Consider the following 17,221-nt stretch of genomic DNA (forward strand, 5'->3'; position numbering starts at 1 on the left):
TGCTTGACTTTGCTTAGTTTGCTCCCACACAAACCTCTTGTGAGACTAAAGTTTTGAGTACATGGGAATTGCGTTGGTGTGCAGTGCACAGGAGGACTCCCTATAGCCACTGGTCTCAGGATTTAGAAGATGTCACATAAATCCTCTTCTGTCTATCATTTCTGGTCTGCTATGCTGGACTTGGACAGGTCAGGGAATGTGGGTCACTGATTTCAATAAAAACATTGTCATGTGCAGGCACTATTCGTTCTGGTCTGTGTTTTATTTCAGAAGGTTCCTACAGAGGGCCAAAGCAAACTGTACAGCATTTTGTCTACCTGTCCAACAGGAAAATGGATCTTTTCATATATCAAAGGATCTGCTTCAACTCTAGCATGAAAAGTAACTAATGATTACTAATAGCTCTCCCAGGCTCCTCCCATGAAAAATATACAAGTAGGAGAGCCGTCTTGTGACAGTAGTAGCTTCTGTAAACTGCCAGATTAAGGTCTTGGGAAAGTTTACTATAGGAGTGACCATTCCTATCCCTTAACAACAGACTTCACAACCACTGTTACAGCTGGAGGTGAGAAAGGAACAGGTGAAGAAAATGTCTATAAAAATCACTCTTTTGGAAACTAAGAACAAAAGACTATATACATACTGTGACAAAAACAGATGCCAGCAGGAGACCAACAGAATAGATAAGTCCTCTGCTGTTTAACCGAATCTGTAAAAGAAGGAAGTTTATAAAACCATGTCACAATTTCAAGCAACAATATTTCTCTGCTGATAATTCTGTAATCCTAAACTGCAGAGTTGCTAAGCACCAGCTTGCAAGCCATAAATGCCAAGTCAGACCATTACATCACAGACTATTTTGCCTTCTCCCTCTTGCCAAAGGAGGAGGGGTATTACTAGAGTCCTTAGGACCTGACAGCATTTCAAACTGTTCCACTCCCACGTGGGCTTTGTCATCCCTTATAGTGTTGTATATATGAAATTTTCTTTTTGGCAATTAACTCCTATGTGAGTCCTTTAAGAACGGATGGGGGAAAGAAAATTTTGCAGTCACCAATTAATGCTTCACAGTGGGGGAAAATGAACAATGACGCACACAAACACATAATTTCTTCCCTACTCTTACTCACCTCAGTGAAGGAAACAAGTCAATTACCCTACAGCTGCTGAAAATCATCAATATCAATGCATCACAGCACACTAGCACAGGATGAACATTATTTAGCACTGAAGCAAATAAGGCAAAGAGATGACTTATTGCCTGCAGGGCTGTGCAGAGATATCAGCACTATGGTACCCAGGTGCATCACAGGCTCTGATGTAGCCATCTCCATGGCAGAGCCACAATTACTTACACTGTGTAAGTGGAAACCTGAGATACAGATCCTCAAAGCTGGGGAGCTACTTAATTGCTATTTTTAGAGGCTTTGGAGTCTAACCAAAGCCACTCATCTGCATATTTAAGACCTAAATACATTTAAAAACATGATTTTATGTGACATAAACCTAAAGCTACATAGGAAGGCGACAAGGAGTAGAGCCACCTCCCTAGTCCAGTTCCTCAGCTAGGCTTGCACTTCTCCTCAGCTTCCCATTCTTCTCTTGGGGAGCTAAATCATTGTCCCTTTGGGCATTTTCATATGATGTTCTCAAACAGTATCAGCTGCAGTATTGTCAAGGGAGCACTCAGGTGGAGTCCCTCAAGGCGTTTCTGCAGGGGGTACTGTGTGAGGGAGACTTCTCCTAGGGAAGGCTGGCTTCTCCAGGGAAGCAACAGGGCAGCTGGAAGCTGTGGGGTGGGTGCCTGAATTGTAAATCTTTAGATCACCTAATATCAATTATTATCTTAGGGCCACTATAAGGTAACACAGCCCACTGTATTCCTCCCTGTACCTCTGTGCAATGAAGGCCTATGTGAAGCTGAGTTTCAACTGACAGTCACCAAACCCAATTACTATTTAAAGTAGTAACCAACTATTTAAGTTTCCTGGCAGAGATCAATCTTAGCAAGAAATGATGTACAAGTACTTTTCAAGGATGCTTTAGAAAAGGACATCGCTATTATTTGTCTAGTAGACTTTGATTTTGTGCAGCGCAGGTGTACTTTCAGTCATACCACTCAGCTGCTGAGGTCAAACAGCAAAACTAAATGCAGCCATCTTCCTTAAATGGGCTGGAATCCAATTCTTAATTGCACAGCTTGTTCAATGTTTGTATACAAAGAAAAGGAAAAGCAAAAGCATTAGTCCATTCCTGCAAATGATCTGTAGACAAGAAAATAGTTCCCAGAATAAAAGTTCATCCACCTCAAACAACACATTTTTTTTTTCTAACAGCTGGATATATTTCTTGTTTTTTAAACTGTTTTTAGTCCAATAAACAATTCAAACTAAACATCTATGCTGTATTACTTTCTCCTGTCAACAGAGAAAATAATGGTACATAGTTCATCACTGGCCACTTTTCAGTGCTCGCATCCTTCCAGTTAGACTATAAAGAAACCCATTTGCAAGAGAAGTGGGTATTGCTCATTTGCTGCTAAGCAGCACTACAATTTCATGAACACAAGACTGCTGAGGCACTTGTCTAATTTTGCGTCATGGTCAGTAAAAACTTCTCACCCAAATACTGCTCCCAGATTCAGAGTAATGATTTAGCTTCATTCCCCAAGGAAAACTGAGGGAAAAGTCCGACTGCCGGAGAGATGGAAGCGATTATCGGTTCTGACATTTTGCAAACCTGAGTGTGCAATGAGCTCCATACACCCAGGATCCTCTGTGCAAATCCATGTTGGAGACACAGTCAAGCATGCTGCAAAGAGACAGTCCTGGAAGGATTTCTCTCTTCGCCTGTCATGCTCAAGATTCAGCAGGACAATGCATTGCTGTACTTCTAATAAATCGTAATAAGCATGAATAGGTCTTGCACAGCTACTACACACTGGAATTGTTATAGCATTTGCACTCATAAGCGTCCCACCTATTTGCAGACCTCTGTTGCTGCCTGAGACCTTCTGTTATCTTCATGTATGTTAAAATACTGGCTTACACAAATGGCACATTTTCCTTCTTTACTGATTTTTGCCATCATAAAAAGGGCTACAGCCATGATAATAATTTGTTCTTAAAGATATTACAGGACTTCTTCTAAGACATAAGTTGTAAGTGTATATATGTACAGTGGGACCATTGTATTCCTATGGCCACTACATGTAAAATACAATATTCTTACTAGACTGACTGTCCAAAGAAATGAAGGATTTGGATTGCTTCAGAGTGTGAAGGCCAATTTTGGGATTGTCTGCATAACTGAAAGTGAAAAATGTAAAGATCACACTGTTAATGTAAACTGCAGGTTGTAAGTGACAGACAGGAGGAAGTGTATTTTTGCAGCTATGGAAGCAGTCTTTAAGGCAACTGCAGCTTCCATCACCAGTCCCAAGCCAACCTCAAAGTCTTGCTGAAACAAGAGCTACTCTTGGGATGAGAGACAATGTCAGGTTCTGACCCAGAAGACCTTTCCCTTTGATACTCTCCAGTGTATTTCCTGTTACACTAAGGAGCCAGGAGAAGCTAATCTGGGGGGTTTGTGCACACATTACTGCTGCCTTTAGAGACAGACCAGTCCACTGCGCTTCGTTCACTCCCGTGCATCCACTCCTCTTCTCCTGCTTCCACTAATCTGAATGGTCCATACATGACAGCTAACCTGGATTTCCATTTTAACTATTCTAAAATGCAAAACAATTCAAAACTAACTTTGTGTAACTAAAATACAAATTTAAAGCCACCTTCTCTGCTACCCAAAATGAGCAGCAGCTAGCTAGGAAAGACAGATACTATTTAACAATACATTCCCCTCTGGAGTTTGATCAGGAATTCTGTTTGACCAATGCCAACATCTGTAAAAACTGCCAGCATGAAATACATCAATTGGAAATGAATCCACAGGAAAAGGAAGCAAATGAAGCAGCTGGAATTATTTTAGCATGGAAAATGTCTGAATTCAACCTGAAGTGCAGACACTGCTTCTCAGTTACATCATTAGCTTCCATAAAACCAGCCGACACTTGGAAAGAACATCATTCCAAAGGCCTCTGTGTCTAATTTGCTGAGGACAGTGCTTCCAAAGAGAGTTGTTTGGGGCTGCTTTCTTTGGACTATCTGCAAGGCTCCTCTTTGGAGGTCATTCAGGGGAATAAAAGTCGCTATTAAGGATTATGCAAAAGTAGAAAGTGTATGGTTATTATTTATGACAGCTTTATGAATGTAAAAGTAACACGTCATGCTGATCCCACATGGGCAAAGCAAACATGGCATCCCCTTCAGCAGCATGAGCACGAGTTTTCCCTTGCAGTGCTATTGCACAGAAACACTTGAATTTCACTCCAGGTTAGCAGTTCTGAACTTGGGCTTATTTAGCAATGCTTGTGGCCAGGGATCTAGCCCAGGTCCCACTGTTGAGCAAAGCAATTAGCTATTAATTAACCTAAATAACAAGAACTTTCCTTTACGAGCTTGACTATTCCCACAGAAAGAAAGGATTTCCTGGGAGGGGTGAAAGGGTGTTTTCTAGTGCAGTGTTTACTTTCCAGTGCTTTTTTCTCTGCAAAAAATTGGACCATTTATTAGGGTCATCATCTAATACTTCACTCTGCCATGGGACAGCAAGATTAAAACCCTTCCATGTACACAGCAAAGGGTCGTTTCCTTGGGTGAGCAAATACTAGCTGTGGAATGCACTTTGTCAGGAAGCTCATTTGGCTGAACTGCATACATATCACAGCTGGACTTGGAATAAAAAGTGCAACTCTTGGGTAAAAGACCTTGTTGGGGAGCTCAAAGCACTACAAAAGTGGTGTAGAATTCCAGATGTTTCCACTGTGGCTCAAGAGTTGATGCATGCATGCCATGGAGCAGGCAGAAAAGGGACAGAAAAGGACAAAGATGACAGGTGAGAAGGGTTGTAAAACAATAAAAACTGAATGAAAAACAACAGAAAGACAGATGGAATAAACTGACATTGATGTAAGCCTGTCCCCAAAGCAGATCTGCCCTGGGATGGCTGCAAGATGGATTACCATAGATGGGTGCTGGGTGTAATTCCAGACATACTGGACTTGCAGTATACATGCTGTAGAGTAACTCTATGTGCATGCAAATAGTCCAATTAATTTGGCTTGCTGCTTATGCACAGAGCAGCTCTGCATGGTGTGTGCAGGGAGTCCAGCTGCGTATGATGCACTGCTTTTCTGGCAAACACAGCAAGTCTGACCTCACTAGGCTTTCACACATGTGGAGAATGGCGTACATTCACGGATTGTGCCCAGGATCTCTGGGTTATCTGAGACAGCCCTGGAGCAAGCTGATTTATACCAGTAAGAAATGTCCCTCACTGTAGATGTAACTCCTGTTTAAGCCTGTTACCCAGATACCTCTTACTGTAAAGGTTTCTTGGACTAATACAGTGCTTTGAGTTTCTTGCAGACTTCATAGCTCACATTGAGAAGAGAACCGAAAACTGTCTGGATTTGTTCAGGTCCAAAATGCAATGGTAGTCTGGTCTTTGAGGGATGTTTTTTGCTAAATATTCTCACTCCAATAAAGAAAGGTCTCCTTGGAGCTAGATAAAAATCACTGCCACGCATTTGGTGGGGCTGCAGCCTGAGGATTTGGAGAGATGTTCTTCAGTAAACCTTGCACTGGTGGTATAAGGAGTTGCAAGTGTCAGATCAGCCAGCAGTTACTTTCCTAACACACAGGTCACATTAGAGCACTCCCCATTTACCACAGCTGAGGGAAGTAGGCTTGAGCCAATAGCCCACATTGTCTGGGGTATAAGCACATATTCCCTTCTATCAAATCTGCTAGAGGGCACTGAGGTATTTAATTCTTGCATCGAGAGTAACCAGAGGACCGCTGCCATAGGTCTTGGCTAGCCAATGCCTAGCTCTGGAAATGGTTCTCTGAAAATATAATGGAAACCCCCAAACATTAAAGAAAACAAGAACATTTAATTCTAGCAAACACTGCTATTATTTATTTATCACCAACAAAGACAGCATATGGTTTCAGAGGAGACAGGTTCAGATTTGCTCTAAGGCTCTGCAACTCTGCACCATATTGCACTAATTGGTGCACAGCAGGGGTTGCTCATCAGAACAAAAAGCCAGGTATAACAACTTCCTACTGTTTTATCCTACCTGCTAATGCTAAAGGTTGTCCTACAATCCCCTCCTGTTACTCTAAATCACAGCCGTTCTGTCCACAGCAATGGCGAATCACAAAAGCCACACAAGTAGGTGTGCTGCTTTTTTTAACCTTCCTTCCAGCTCTAGTAGCCCTTCAACATTTTTCTAATCTAATGCCCACCTATCTATCTCAAAAAGTAATCATATAGAACCATGAATTGTTTTATACAGTATTGCTCAGTGGTTCTGAGACAGTAAAATCTGAATTAGGCTGAATAGCCACTGTTCACTTATTTCTTGTTTCTCTCATTTTAGTTCTCCACTTGCCTAAAGGATCCTTTCTTCTTCTGCATTTGATTTTGGACTACCTGCTGCTGTTTCACAAATTTCCCATAAGTCTACAGCTCTGGAAATACAGTTTTAACTGAGGAATGTTCCCACTTCTCTGATTATCACTGTAGCCTGCCCTATTTCTTACTGTGACTTCTAACTGTGAGTACAGGAGCTCAGAAGATTCTGAAATTTGGTACAAAAGTTTAAGAAAAATGTGTCCTTGATCTGTCAAATTAGGGTAGAAATCAGTAAAGCAGCCTCTCACAAGACAAGTGGCATTTCCTGCAAGAGGCAATGGAACAGGTTTTCCCAGGGTATGTGACAATGTATAAGTTCAGGGAAAACAAGGCTAGCAAAACATTCAAAACTCACAGGAGGATATCATTTCAGTTTTTAGCAGAGCAGAAAAAGGGCCTCAGTTCATTTAAGAATAGGAAATGCTTCTTCCCCAGGAGAGAACTGTCTGCAGATGAAGCGCTCCCTCATACTGCAATGAGGAAAAACCAACATTCCCAAACTCTCCTTTGAGGTTTGCCTTGTACCTAGCAGCTAAAGCGAGCAGTAACAATGCTCTTTTTCAACTGATCACACATGAAAGGTTTGCAAGTTCAAAATCTACTCTGAATTTGAACAGAGGCTATCTCCCTGCTTCTTGTGTAGCAAAACCAAAGGTGCTACAGCTCCAGCTATTCCCAAGCAGCTCCTGTAAGCAATAAATAACAGAGGCTGAAACTAAACAGCAGAGGGAAAAACAATGGAAATAAAATAAAAGCCATTCCATTCTTAGTTCTTTTCTGGCAGTTACTGAAGGGAAAAACAAGGAGCTATTGCCAAAACCCAAACTGGTTTTACTCCAGGGTCCAAATATTAGAGAAATTACCTCATTCAGGAATATTAGGAGGACTTTGCTGTGTTTCCAGACCCTTGGCTGAAAAGGCTGCAGGTCGTCTGTCTGTCTGGGGATCCTTCTCCTGCAGTGTCCCTGCCTGGCAGTGGAAATTCAGTGTAAAACCTGGATTCCTCAGGTCTTGCTATGAGACAGCGGTCTGAACAAACTGGAACTTCAGACATGTGCTGCATTCCTGTGTGTTTCAATGGAATTTCCTTCCTGGACCTTTTTTGAGACTCCTAAGAAAACATCCTTGGTCTGCTCTGTATCACACAATTCACTTTGCAGAGGGTACATACCCTGGAGTATGCAACATGGATTGCTGCACAAAGACACTCAAGGTATTAAGCAAGAAATGCACAGGTTAGGAGCTTTGGAAGAGACCAGACACTTTTGTTCTGCTACAGCATAATCAGCCCAGTCTCCCTGTCATGAAACCAGGGAGCAAATGCACTCAATATATGCAAATTATTCCAGGAAGCTGGAGGGACTAGTTGGTAGCTTCGGCATGCACCTGCTGCTATGCCCATCCGCAGGTTTTTGGGATCAGCCAATAAATTAATCCATTAAATACCTGCCAAGGTGCACACTGCTGCTACAGTGATACCAGCACATCATGCTGCAGATGCTAACGTGGCAGCTGGAAAGAGTCTGGTACCCCAGAGCAGGAGGAGGAGTAACATCTACAGAAGTGAAGGGTGATGCTGTGGGAAGCAGGGACCCCTGCAGACACTCAGAGTTACCATCCTGTTGCTATCCTAGACCTTAAAGTTTGCCCCGATGACTGACAGATCCATCGAACCTACCCTCCCTCTTCCCTCCGAGGATTTAGGGTGGTCTATATGTAGGCACATGGGCCAGAATGGGGCAGGGAACAGATACACAGATGTTGGCTGTGAAGAGGTGAAGGCCTGCTTTCTCCTAATGCCATAAGATTCATCATAGTGCCTTGGAATTAAAACAGTGAATAGCAAGCTGGTCCATGAGTAGTGAAGCAGTGATGCTTGCTGTCTCGATGTTTGTTTCCTGAGTGTCTGCTTCCCTCTGGATTCTCTGATGTCTAACAAGGCTTGCACTGGTGTTACTCCTTCTCTTTCTAGCTGCCTGTTTTTGCATGAAAGGAATGCAATGTCTCTAAGACTTCTAATGTACTGTCAAATTTTGCTGAAACTAGCTGAAGCTACCAGGCAGAGGACTGATGGATTATACTCCCAAATGCTGATGTTAATAAATTAACATGGCTGTTTATCCTTAGGCTAAAATTCCTGTTCTCTAAAATACTCCTGGCTGACGTCTGGTCTACAGCTTCACATCCAAAAAAAAGATTCCAGAGGGAAGCAATTGGATGGAAGACATGGAGCAAATGTCCTTCCTCTCTGGATATGCCAGGGCCACTGCGAAGGATGACTACAGAGGATTATAGAGTCAGCAACATGTCAAGGACTCAGAGCAGGAAGAGATGAGAAACTACTCATTTAAAGGTCCCTCTAGGTCCAGAGGAATGCTGCTTTTTCTCCAAAAGTCCTGCTGGCATGCTAGATTAGCTATGGTTGATAACAAAAGGCCAGAGCTGCAGGAGGAGGGTGGCCAAGTGATCTCTGAGTGGTGGAGATGGAAGCTCAGAGCAGAGTTAGTGTCTGGACATAAAGGGGTGTCCAGAAATAACAAGGATTCTTAAAATAATAAACATATAGTTGGGCTAGAAACTAGACATTGTAGGAACAGAAGGGATCTGAGGTGGAAGCTGTTTGATACTGACTACATCTGCCTTTTTAAGGGAAAAGCATCAGTGGCCTGCCCCAAACCAAGAATTGTGGGACTGATGACTGAGTTGAAGGCAAAGGAAGACCCTTTCTTCTCTGCACCAACACTAACATTTTCCTGGAGAAGCATGAGATGGAGCATTCTCTGGCTTGGGTTTGGACTGACTCGAGTCAGCACTGGAAGGAAAAGAATAAAAATCCAGTATTGCACATTGATGATCACACTGAGACAGATCTGGTTCGTGGTAACATACACACAGGTGAGACAGGGTGAACGATATTGGGGATCAGTGCCCTGGAGCTTACAGTGGTTTTGCAAATTGCTGCCTGGTGTTCCAGCTTCCTACATCGCATCGTGTAGGTACAGCCCCCCTGTTCAGGCTGGGGCTGTGACTGCCCTGCAGTCTCCACTTGTGGTGTACCTATGTCTTTAAATGTTTCATTTAAAGTAGGAAAACAGAAGAAGAGGAACTTCCTTCTCTAAAACAGGTGACATGTGCTTCTAAGATGCAGCCTGAGAAGCCAAAGATGGTTTTCCATTCCTTTCTTGTAACAAGAAAGGAAGACTAAAATAAATAATAAGCTGAAACATCCATTGACAATGGGCCTGGGAAAGGGGCAGCCAGAAGTGGGAGAGGCACTTAATGAAAACGATTGCAATTTAGCAACCCAGCACCAGGATGTATCTCAAGAGATTCAGTCTATTTCCAGTTTTGCCACTCACCTACTGTGTGACCACCAGCAAGTCCATTAATCTCTCTTTGACAGGTTCCCCCTTGCTCTTTTCCTGTCTTATCTCTTAGATCACGAGCTGTATATTTCCCCCTCAGGCACTATCTCATAGAGTGAACTTGTTTAAACAAGAAGTGCTAATTCTGCATGGGGCCTTTTGTGGTTGCTGCTAGGCATATGACAAAACCAGGCAGTAACCGGGACCTTGTGGGACAACACTTTCAATATATCGATGTCTCACAATCAGCCACAACCCTGCAGGATGCATCTCATCCAAAGCTCTCTGCTTACCTTGAATTAAGATGCACCATCTGTAAAATGGGCTCTGAAACACCCACCTGCCCTTTGGGAGTTTAAGGAAGGCTCAAACACAAGCTCATCCTACAAAGGGTGCTACAGCAGTTGAAAGCACCATTAGCAGTGAGACTGCTCTTCACATTCAGAATGAAACCCCATAAATCTGCTTCTTGTTGGGAGCAGCTGCTTGGCTGGTTAGTGTGTGAAGCCACTTTACCGCATGTGGCTGAGAAAGTTCAGAATGCACAGAGTCACGGGACACCACGCTGCCACATGCATGTGCACACCGCAGCATGGAGGCAGACAAAAGGAAAGAAAAAGGGAGCAGAACCTCTTCTCCATTTCTGCACTGTAACATGTCAGAACTCTACACAGCATTAACAGGGAACAAAATTTGGCCACAGGGGATTCTGAGTCAGGCAGCCTGGAAGAAGAGATACATAGGGATTTTACAGAGTAGGATATTAGAGAAATACCATACTCTGGAAAAAGCCCCGAGTGTTTAGACTTCCAGAAAAATAAGGCTGGAGGGGGCTTCTAGGAGGCTCTTTTCCATTAAAGCTGAACTTTCACATCACAGTCTACTTTTTTTGGCTTCCACAAAAGCTATTACTGCCTTAACAGCTTGTTTATTAAAATGCATTTACTCTCTACTTTCAGCAAAAGCTTAACTTTGCACAGTCCTCTTATATTAAACATTCCAGAAGGCAATCATAGTTTTGGATGGCTATGCAAAAGTAATCATGATCAAGCAAGCACTTTTTGTCTTTTACAAATCTCTCCTTTGCTTTGTACATACTACAGGGGCATCACGATGGCTTTGACAAGTTCCTCTTTTGGAGGAGATGCTACAAAGACAAATCTGGATCCTGCCAAATACCAAAGGAGTAAGTACTAAATCATTACTATTAGCTCAGAAGTTACCCAGTGCTTCTGACTCACAGTCAGATTTAGCAGAGAAGCAGGTTGGCCTGAGCCTGTGAACTCCCACCCAGTGATCAGGGATTGCTCGTACAAGTAGCCCAAGGCTCAGCCCTATGGACCTCAGTGAGCAGAAGCTCCCCATCTTCTGCCCCTGCTGACCACAGTGCCAGGCACATCGGCAGGGCTGTCTGAAAAATGAACAGCACCTTGCAGGTCTTAATGCTGTCACCAGGCTACACCTGACTCAACTAACTCCAGCCTATTCTGGCAACTTAGTAATACTTAAATAATTTAACTACTATCTACTGATAACTGGAGAGGGGTGGAGGGTCGGCTCATATTGTTTTAATGTCCAATTATCCAAGGATTTGGAGAGAAATCCAGGAACTGCAAGTAAAAACTAAGGAAACTCTCTTGGCTAAATGTGGGGCTGTTTCCAAGACTGCCTTTTCTAACCATGTGATCACACTGTACAATGAACATTTTGGGTGTGCAAAACAGTAGTGACATTGTTATGTCTCCATGAAAGCTGGCTTCTTCTGTTCAGCCACTTGTTTTCATCCTTCTCTGCAAAAATATAGATGAGCTACAGATAAGCTGCTCATTAAAGAAAGGGATTTTATTCCTACAGCATTGCTTGCTTTTGTCACTTCTATATTCAAGAAGAAGGAAGATCCAAGGAACTGCACAGTCTGGTCAACCTGACCTTGATCCCTGGGAAGGTGATGGAGCAAACGAACTTGGGAACCACTTCAAAACATACAAAGGACAAGAAGGTGATTGCAAATAGACATATAGATTTATGAAAGGGAAATCATGTTTACCCAGCCTGATAGCCTTCTATGATGAGGTGGACTCGCTGGGCAAGAGGAGAGCAACAGATATTGTTTATGTTGACTTCAGAAAGGCTTTTGACAATGTCTCTCAAACATCCTCATAGACAAACAGAAATAACAAGACTAAATAAGTAGACAGTGGAGTGGACTGGTAACTAGCCAAACCCCTGCAGTCAAAGTCCAGCTGGAGGTCAGTCACTAGTGGTTTAGCCCAGGGTTCAATACTGCTTAACGTCTTTATTAATGAACTGGATGATGGGGCAGAGGGCACCCTCAGCAAGTTTGCAGCCAATACAAAACTGGGAGGGGTGGCTGATGCACCAGAGGGTTGTGCTGCCATCCAGAGGGACCTGGACAGGCTGGAGAAATGAGCAGACAGGAAACTCATGAACATCAACAATGGGGGGTAAAAAGTCCTGCACCTGGTAAGGCATAACCCATGCATCAGTACATTCTAGGGCTGACCAGCTGAAAAGCAGCTTGGCAGAGAAAGACCTGTTGATCCTAGCAGACACCAAGCTGAAGTCCACAATGCACCCTTGTGGCATGGAGCACCAACAGCATCCTGGTCTGCATTAGGAGAAGTGTTGCCTGCAGGTCGAGGGGGAAGATCCTTCTCTACTCAACACTGGTGAGACACATCTGGAGTGCTTGGTCCAGTTCTGGGCTCCACAATACTAGGAAGATACCGACTTACTGGAGCAAGTCCAGTGAAGGCCCACAAGGATGATTTAAGGGACTTGTAGCATCTGACATACAAAGAGAGGCTAAAAAAGCTGGGACTGTTCAGCCTAGAGAAAGAAGATTCATGGGGATCTTATCAATGTGAATAAATACCTGATGGGAGAAGATAGAGAAAGTTCAGCCAGACTCTTCTGAGTGATAACCGTTTGAAGGACAAGAGGCAACACACACAATTTTAAATACAGAAATTCCATTTCAACATAAGAATGCTTTCTTACCGTGAGAGTGGTCAAACACTGTAACAGGCTGCTGAGAGTGGCTGTGCAGTCCCCATCCTTGGAGGTATTCTAGACCCAGCTGGACATGGTCCTAAGACTCCTGCTCTAGCTGACACTGCTTTGAGCAGAAGGTTGGGGACTAGATGATCTCCAGAAGTACTTGCCAACCTCAACAATTCTGTCATTCTCCACTCTTTTAACTTTGCATTCACTGAGTGATTGTAATCAAGAATCTTTCCTCTGTTCTACACTGCCATCTTAGTATTGTCCAGCTAGCAGCAATAGCAACAGTGACTTCTCTCTGGGACTTCACAGCATTTCCTGCTCTTCCTTCTTAGAAGGGAGCTTGCAACAACTTTGGGAGTGCAAGGGAGTGTGTTTTTTTATCATTTGGGAAGTAAAGGACAGTTTAATTGATGTTGGGTAGGTTTTCTCCTACCCAACTAGAGGAAAGCTCTGCAGTGTTTCCTGATGATGGTCACAGTCTGAAATATCCAGTTAACAGCTTCCTGCGTCTTCCAGTGTTGTTAACAGTTTAGTAATGCTAGATATTTTTATTTTTTTTTTAGCAAAATCCCTACAGGTCTGCTCTATCCTTTACTTTCCACCTACGTGCTTATTCCCCGTCTTATTAAAAACAGGATCATACTCCTTATTTGAAGTATATTCAAGTGCATGAAAATACCGTATACTCTAGTGAATTCGCTTATTTCAGGACAGACTGCTGCCTTTAAGGAGGAAATGGAAGTACTTGGCCTCCAAAGGATGGGGAATGTCCACTGACAATTAATTGCTACCTCTCCCAAATATTAAGAGCAAAACTATTTGTTTCTTCCAAACCCGTCGACAGCATTTTGGACTTCGGGTTTTTTTCTTAAATAGATCTGTTTTATAAAAATCAATCAATAAATAAAAAGAATAATGTGAACAAATGTAGGACTTACGTATGATCCATAATTCACTGCTAGGGTCTGCAAAGCCCATGGGAGGCCTAGGCCAATTAAAATATCAAAAACATTGCTTCCGATGGAGTTGGACACAGCCATGTCCCCCATACCTGCAGAAAAGGAAACCACGTACAATCAGACATGTCTCAGAAAAGCCTTTTAAACAGAAATAGATTAACCTGAGCTACTCCAGACAATTTCCATGGATTAAGGCAAAGAGTTAAGGTAAATACCCCTCACCCCATCCCTTCCCTTTCACCTTTGCCCTACCCATCATACAAGGCCAGCAGGGTTGAAGGGGCTGAATCTGCCTTCCAGGATCATCTAAGAACCTCCCTCAACTAATCCTCCACTGCTGTGGGGACCCTGGCCACTGGCTGTGACCTGCCGGCACTCTTGTGCCATGCTCAGTGGGGCTTTTGAAGCTTTACTGTAACCATGACACATGAGTTTCGATACTGGACTGATTAGAATAGGTCTGTGTGTAGACTAAGTAGCCTGTTATTTCAATGAAGAGCCACTATTTTTGTTCCCCAAAGCAGTACTGACAGCTTGCTTTTTCTCTTAAAACATCTGTTACTGGAGTCACAAAGTGGAGGGGGCAACGTTTTCCTTAAAAACAGTAGTATCTTCCAGTCCTTATGACTGTGGAGAAAATCTGGGAAGTGACCTGAAAGACCCTTATGCCATGTTCTGAACATTTCTATACCACTGATATTTAAATTAAGAAAAATGTTGTGACTTTTGGGGAAGGCTTGAAGTTGACAATAGTGCCAAACTTGTTTCATGCTGTCATTAAGAACCTGTTAGCTGCTTTGCAATAGCAACACAATTAATTTCCTCCTTTGTTCTTGTTTTAAATTTCAGCCTCAGGAAAAGGGCTTTGTATGTTTTAACACTCAGGACACATCGGTGCTACCTGGAGAGGAAGAGGACAAAAGGAAACACTTCCATAACAGTATGACATCTCTGTGATGAACATACCTTGCCTTGCTACGATAAGGCTTGCCATGCAGTCTGGCACACTGGTTCCAGCTGCCAAGAAAGTGATGCCCATGATCACATCTGGAATTCCCAGTGTGTAGCCAATGATTGTCACCTAAGGAGAGAAAATAAACCACCAAGCTGTTTACAAGAATTAAAATCAGAGACCAGCTTGGCCCAATTCTGCAACACGCAGTGAGACAGAGTTTATTGCTGAATGCAAACTCACACTTTCTTTAAGAGAAGCAGTGACAGGCTTTTTTTGTATATTCATCACCTGGCAGAGGATAGCACTAACCTGCTATGTACCCTCATTGGTTAGCTGCTCATCATGGTTTAGCCCCAGTCAAAAACTAAGCACCACGCAGCCGCTCGCTCACTCCCCCCACCCCAGTGGGATGGAGGAAAGAATCAGAAGAGCAAAAGTAAGAAAACTCATGGATTGAGATAAGAACAGTTTAACAATTAAAATAAAATAGTAATAGTAATAATAGTAATAATATTAGGACAACAACAACATAGAGAGAGAGAGAGGAAACCCAGGGGAAAAATAAACAAACGATGCAACTGCTCACCACCCGCTGACCAATGCCACCGGTGCCTGAGCCACGATCGCTGCTTCCCCCAGCCAACTCCCCCCAGTTAATATACTGAGCATGACATCATATGATATGGAATATCCCTCTGGCCAATTTGGATCAGCTGTCTTGGCTGTGCCCCCTCCCCTCCTGGCTTCTTGTACACCCAGCAGAGCATGGGAAGCTGGAAAAGTCCTTCACTAGTGTAAGCACTGCTTCACAACAACTAAAACATCAGTGTGTTATCAACATTATTCTCGTACTAAATCCAAAACACAGCACTATACCAGCTACAGTGAAGAAAATTAACTCTATCCCAGCCAAAACCATGACACTGCTTCACACCTTTCATCCACAATTTTCCTGACACTAACCTGGAAAAGAGACTACATGGTGGCCCATGACCCTGTGTAACAGTCTCCTGATTTTGGCTGAAGTTTGCAGACATTATTATATACAAAACATAGCTAAGCAGACACTAAAACAACCCCATGGTTCATTATACTATGAAAATGCCATATGCATGGACATATCCCCAAGTGACTGCAAACAATTACTGTTGGCAGAGAGGAGATACCTTTAATTTCCTCTTTCCTTACTATGCAGCCTATGATAAATTAATTATTAATATTTTTTAATTTTGGATGCCTTTGTCTAATGATGCCCATTTCCTATTAGCCATGTTTAACTGCTCTTCTGAACTCTGCAGCATACTTCAAGAAATGTGAACCATATGTTAGAAACAGCACAGTGACCCTGTGGGCTCTGGTATTTCAGCTATGAAAGCTAGGATAGCTTTTTTCTTGAAAAACACCTCATTCTCGAGGTGAAAAGCAGAAGAAAACAGGTAACTTTCTATTTCCTGATCTGGGTAACATGGGTTATTGAAAACAAAACAAAACAAAACAAACCCCCCTCTTCTGGAACTGCTTTGATTGGTTCGCAGGAAAAAGCCTGGCATTCATTTTGGCATTTAGTACAAGAACGAACTGTGAAGGCTGTGAAGATTTTTTTGTTGCCTCCCCATCCCAGCAGGGAAGCAGTGGCCAGTGCTTTTGTGAGGTATCTCCATGCTCTTTGGGTCCCATGCCGAGACAGACCATGGATCGTGCACTCCATCGCAAGTGCAACAGCCCAAAAACAGACTTCCCTTATTAGACCCTCTCCTGATGCCAATGCCGCATCATTGCCTGGTTCCGCTTAAGAGTACAGACCACCCCAAAATAAACACAATCCATGCTGCAGTATTACTGTAATCCTAATGAGGACAACTTATGCTTTTCACCTACATGTACCACGTAATGAGGCCTGCAGCAAGCCAACAGGCTCAGTGATCCAGCCAGTGCACAAAACTTCCCTCCTGTGAACTGGCCAACTATGCTTGGCTTTTCTTGTGTTCATTGTTATTTATCCCCTTCTACATTTAGGATAATGTTGACTGGAGTAGTTGTGCAAGAATTTGGCTGAATGTCGTGCTTTTATTTGTGCTGAGTTCAAAGTGTTATCATTCACAACTCTGTGTCTCAAGCTTGCTTGCTCCAAGAAAAGGAAAAGCTATTGAGGGCAGATTCTTACTAGCATCAGGGCCTCTTTACACTGCCCTGCACGACTAGGAGGTGTTGAATTGGTGCAAGTGTAATTTTTTCCCATGCTAAAGAATCTGAGTGAAATTCCAGCCCTGAATCAAGTTCAAAGTCCATGACTACTGGCCCTTAATTTTCATCTCTCAGTGTGCACAGGTCTAATAGAAATGGAAGCAGACTTAAGGTTTCTCATTTAAAAATTC

General features: G+C 43.0%; 1 protein-coding gene across 3 annotated transcripts in view; it reads right to left on the reverse strand.

Moving 5' to 3' along the window:
- The window catches only part of LOC104045786 (sodium/potassium/calcium exchanger 3), a 273,214-nt gene that overhangs the window by 104,919 nt on the left and 151,074 nt on the right, over positions 1-17,221 (reverse strand). For 2 of the 3 annotated variants that reach the window (XM_064445489.1, XM_064445490.1), the window contains exons 14-15: positions 14,858-14,972; positions 13,871-13,983 (exon numbers count right to left, since the gene is read on the reverse strand). In XM_064445489.1, coding sequence (XP_064301559.1) covers positions 13,871-13,983; positions 14,858-14,972 — 228 coding nt within the window. Of the gene's footprint in view, positions 1-643; positions 710-13,870; positions 13,984-14,857; positions 14,973-17,221 lie in introns of all 3 variants that reach the window. The other variant, XM_064445500.1, reaches the window with a different exon arrangement.

This window comes from Phalacrocorax carbo, chromosome 3, assembly GCF_963921805.1.
Source record: "Phalacrocorax carbo chromosome 3, bPhaCar2.1, whole genome shotgun sequence".
Taxonomy (NCBI): domain Eukaryota; kingdom Metazoa; phylum Chordata; class Aves; order Suliformes; family Phalacrocoracidae; genus Phalacrocorax; species Phalacrocorax carbo.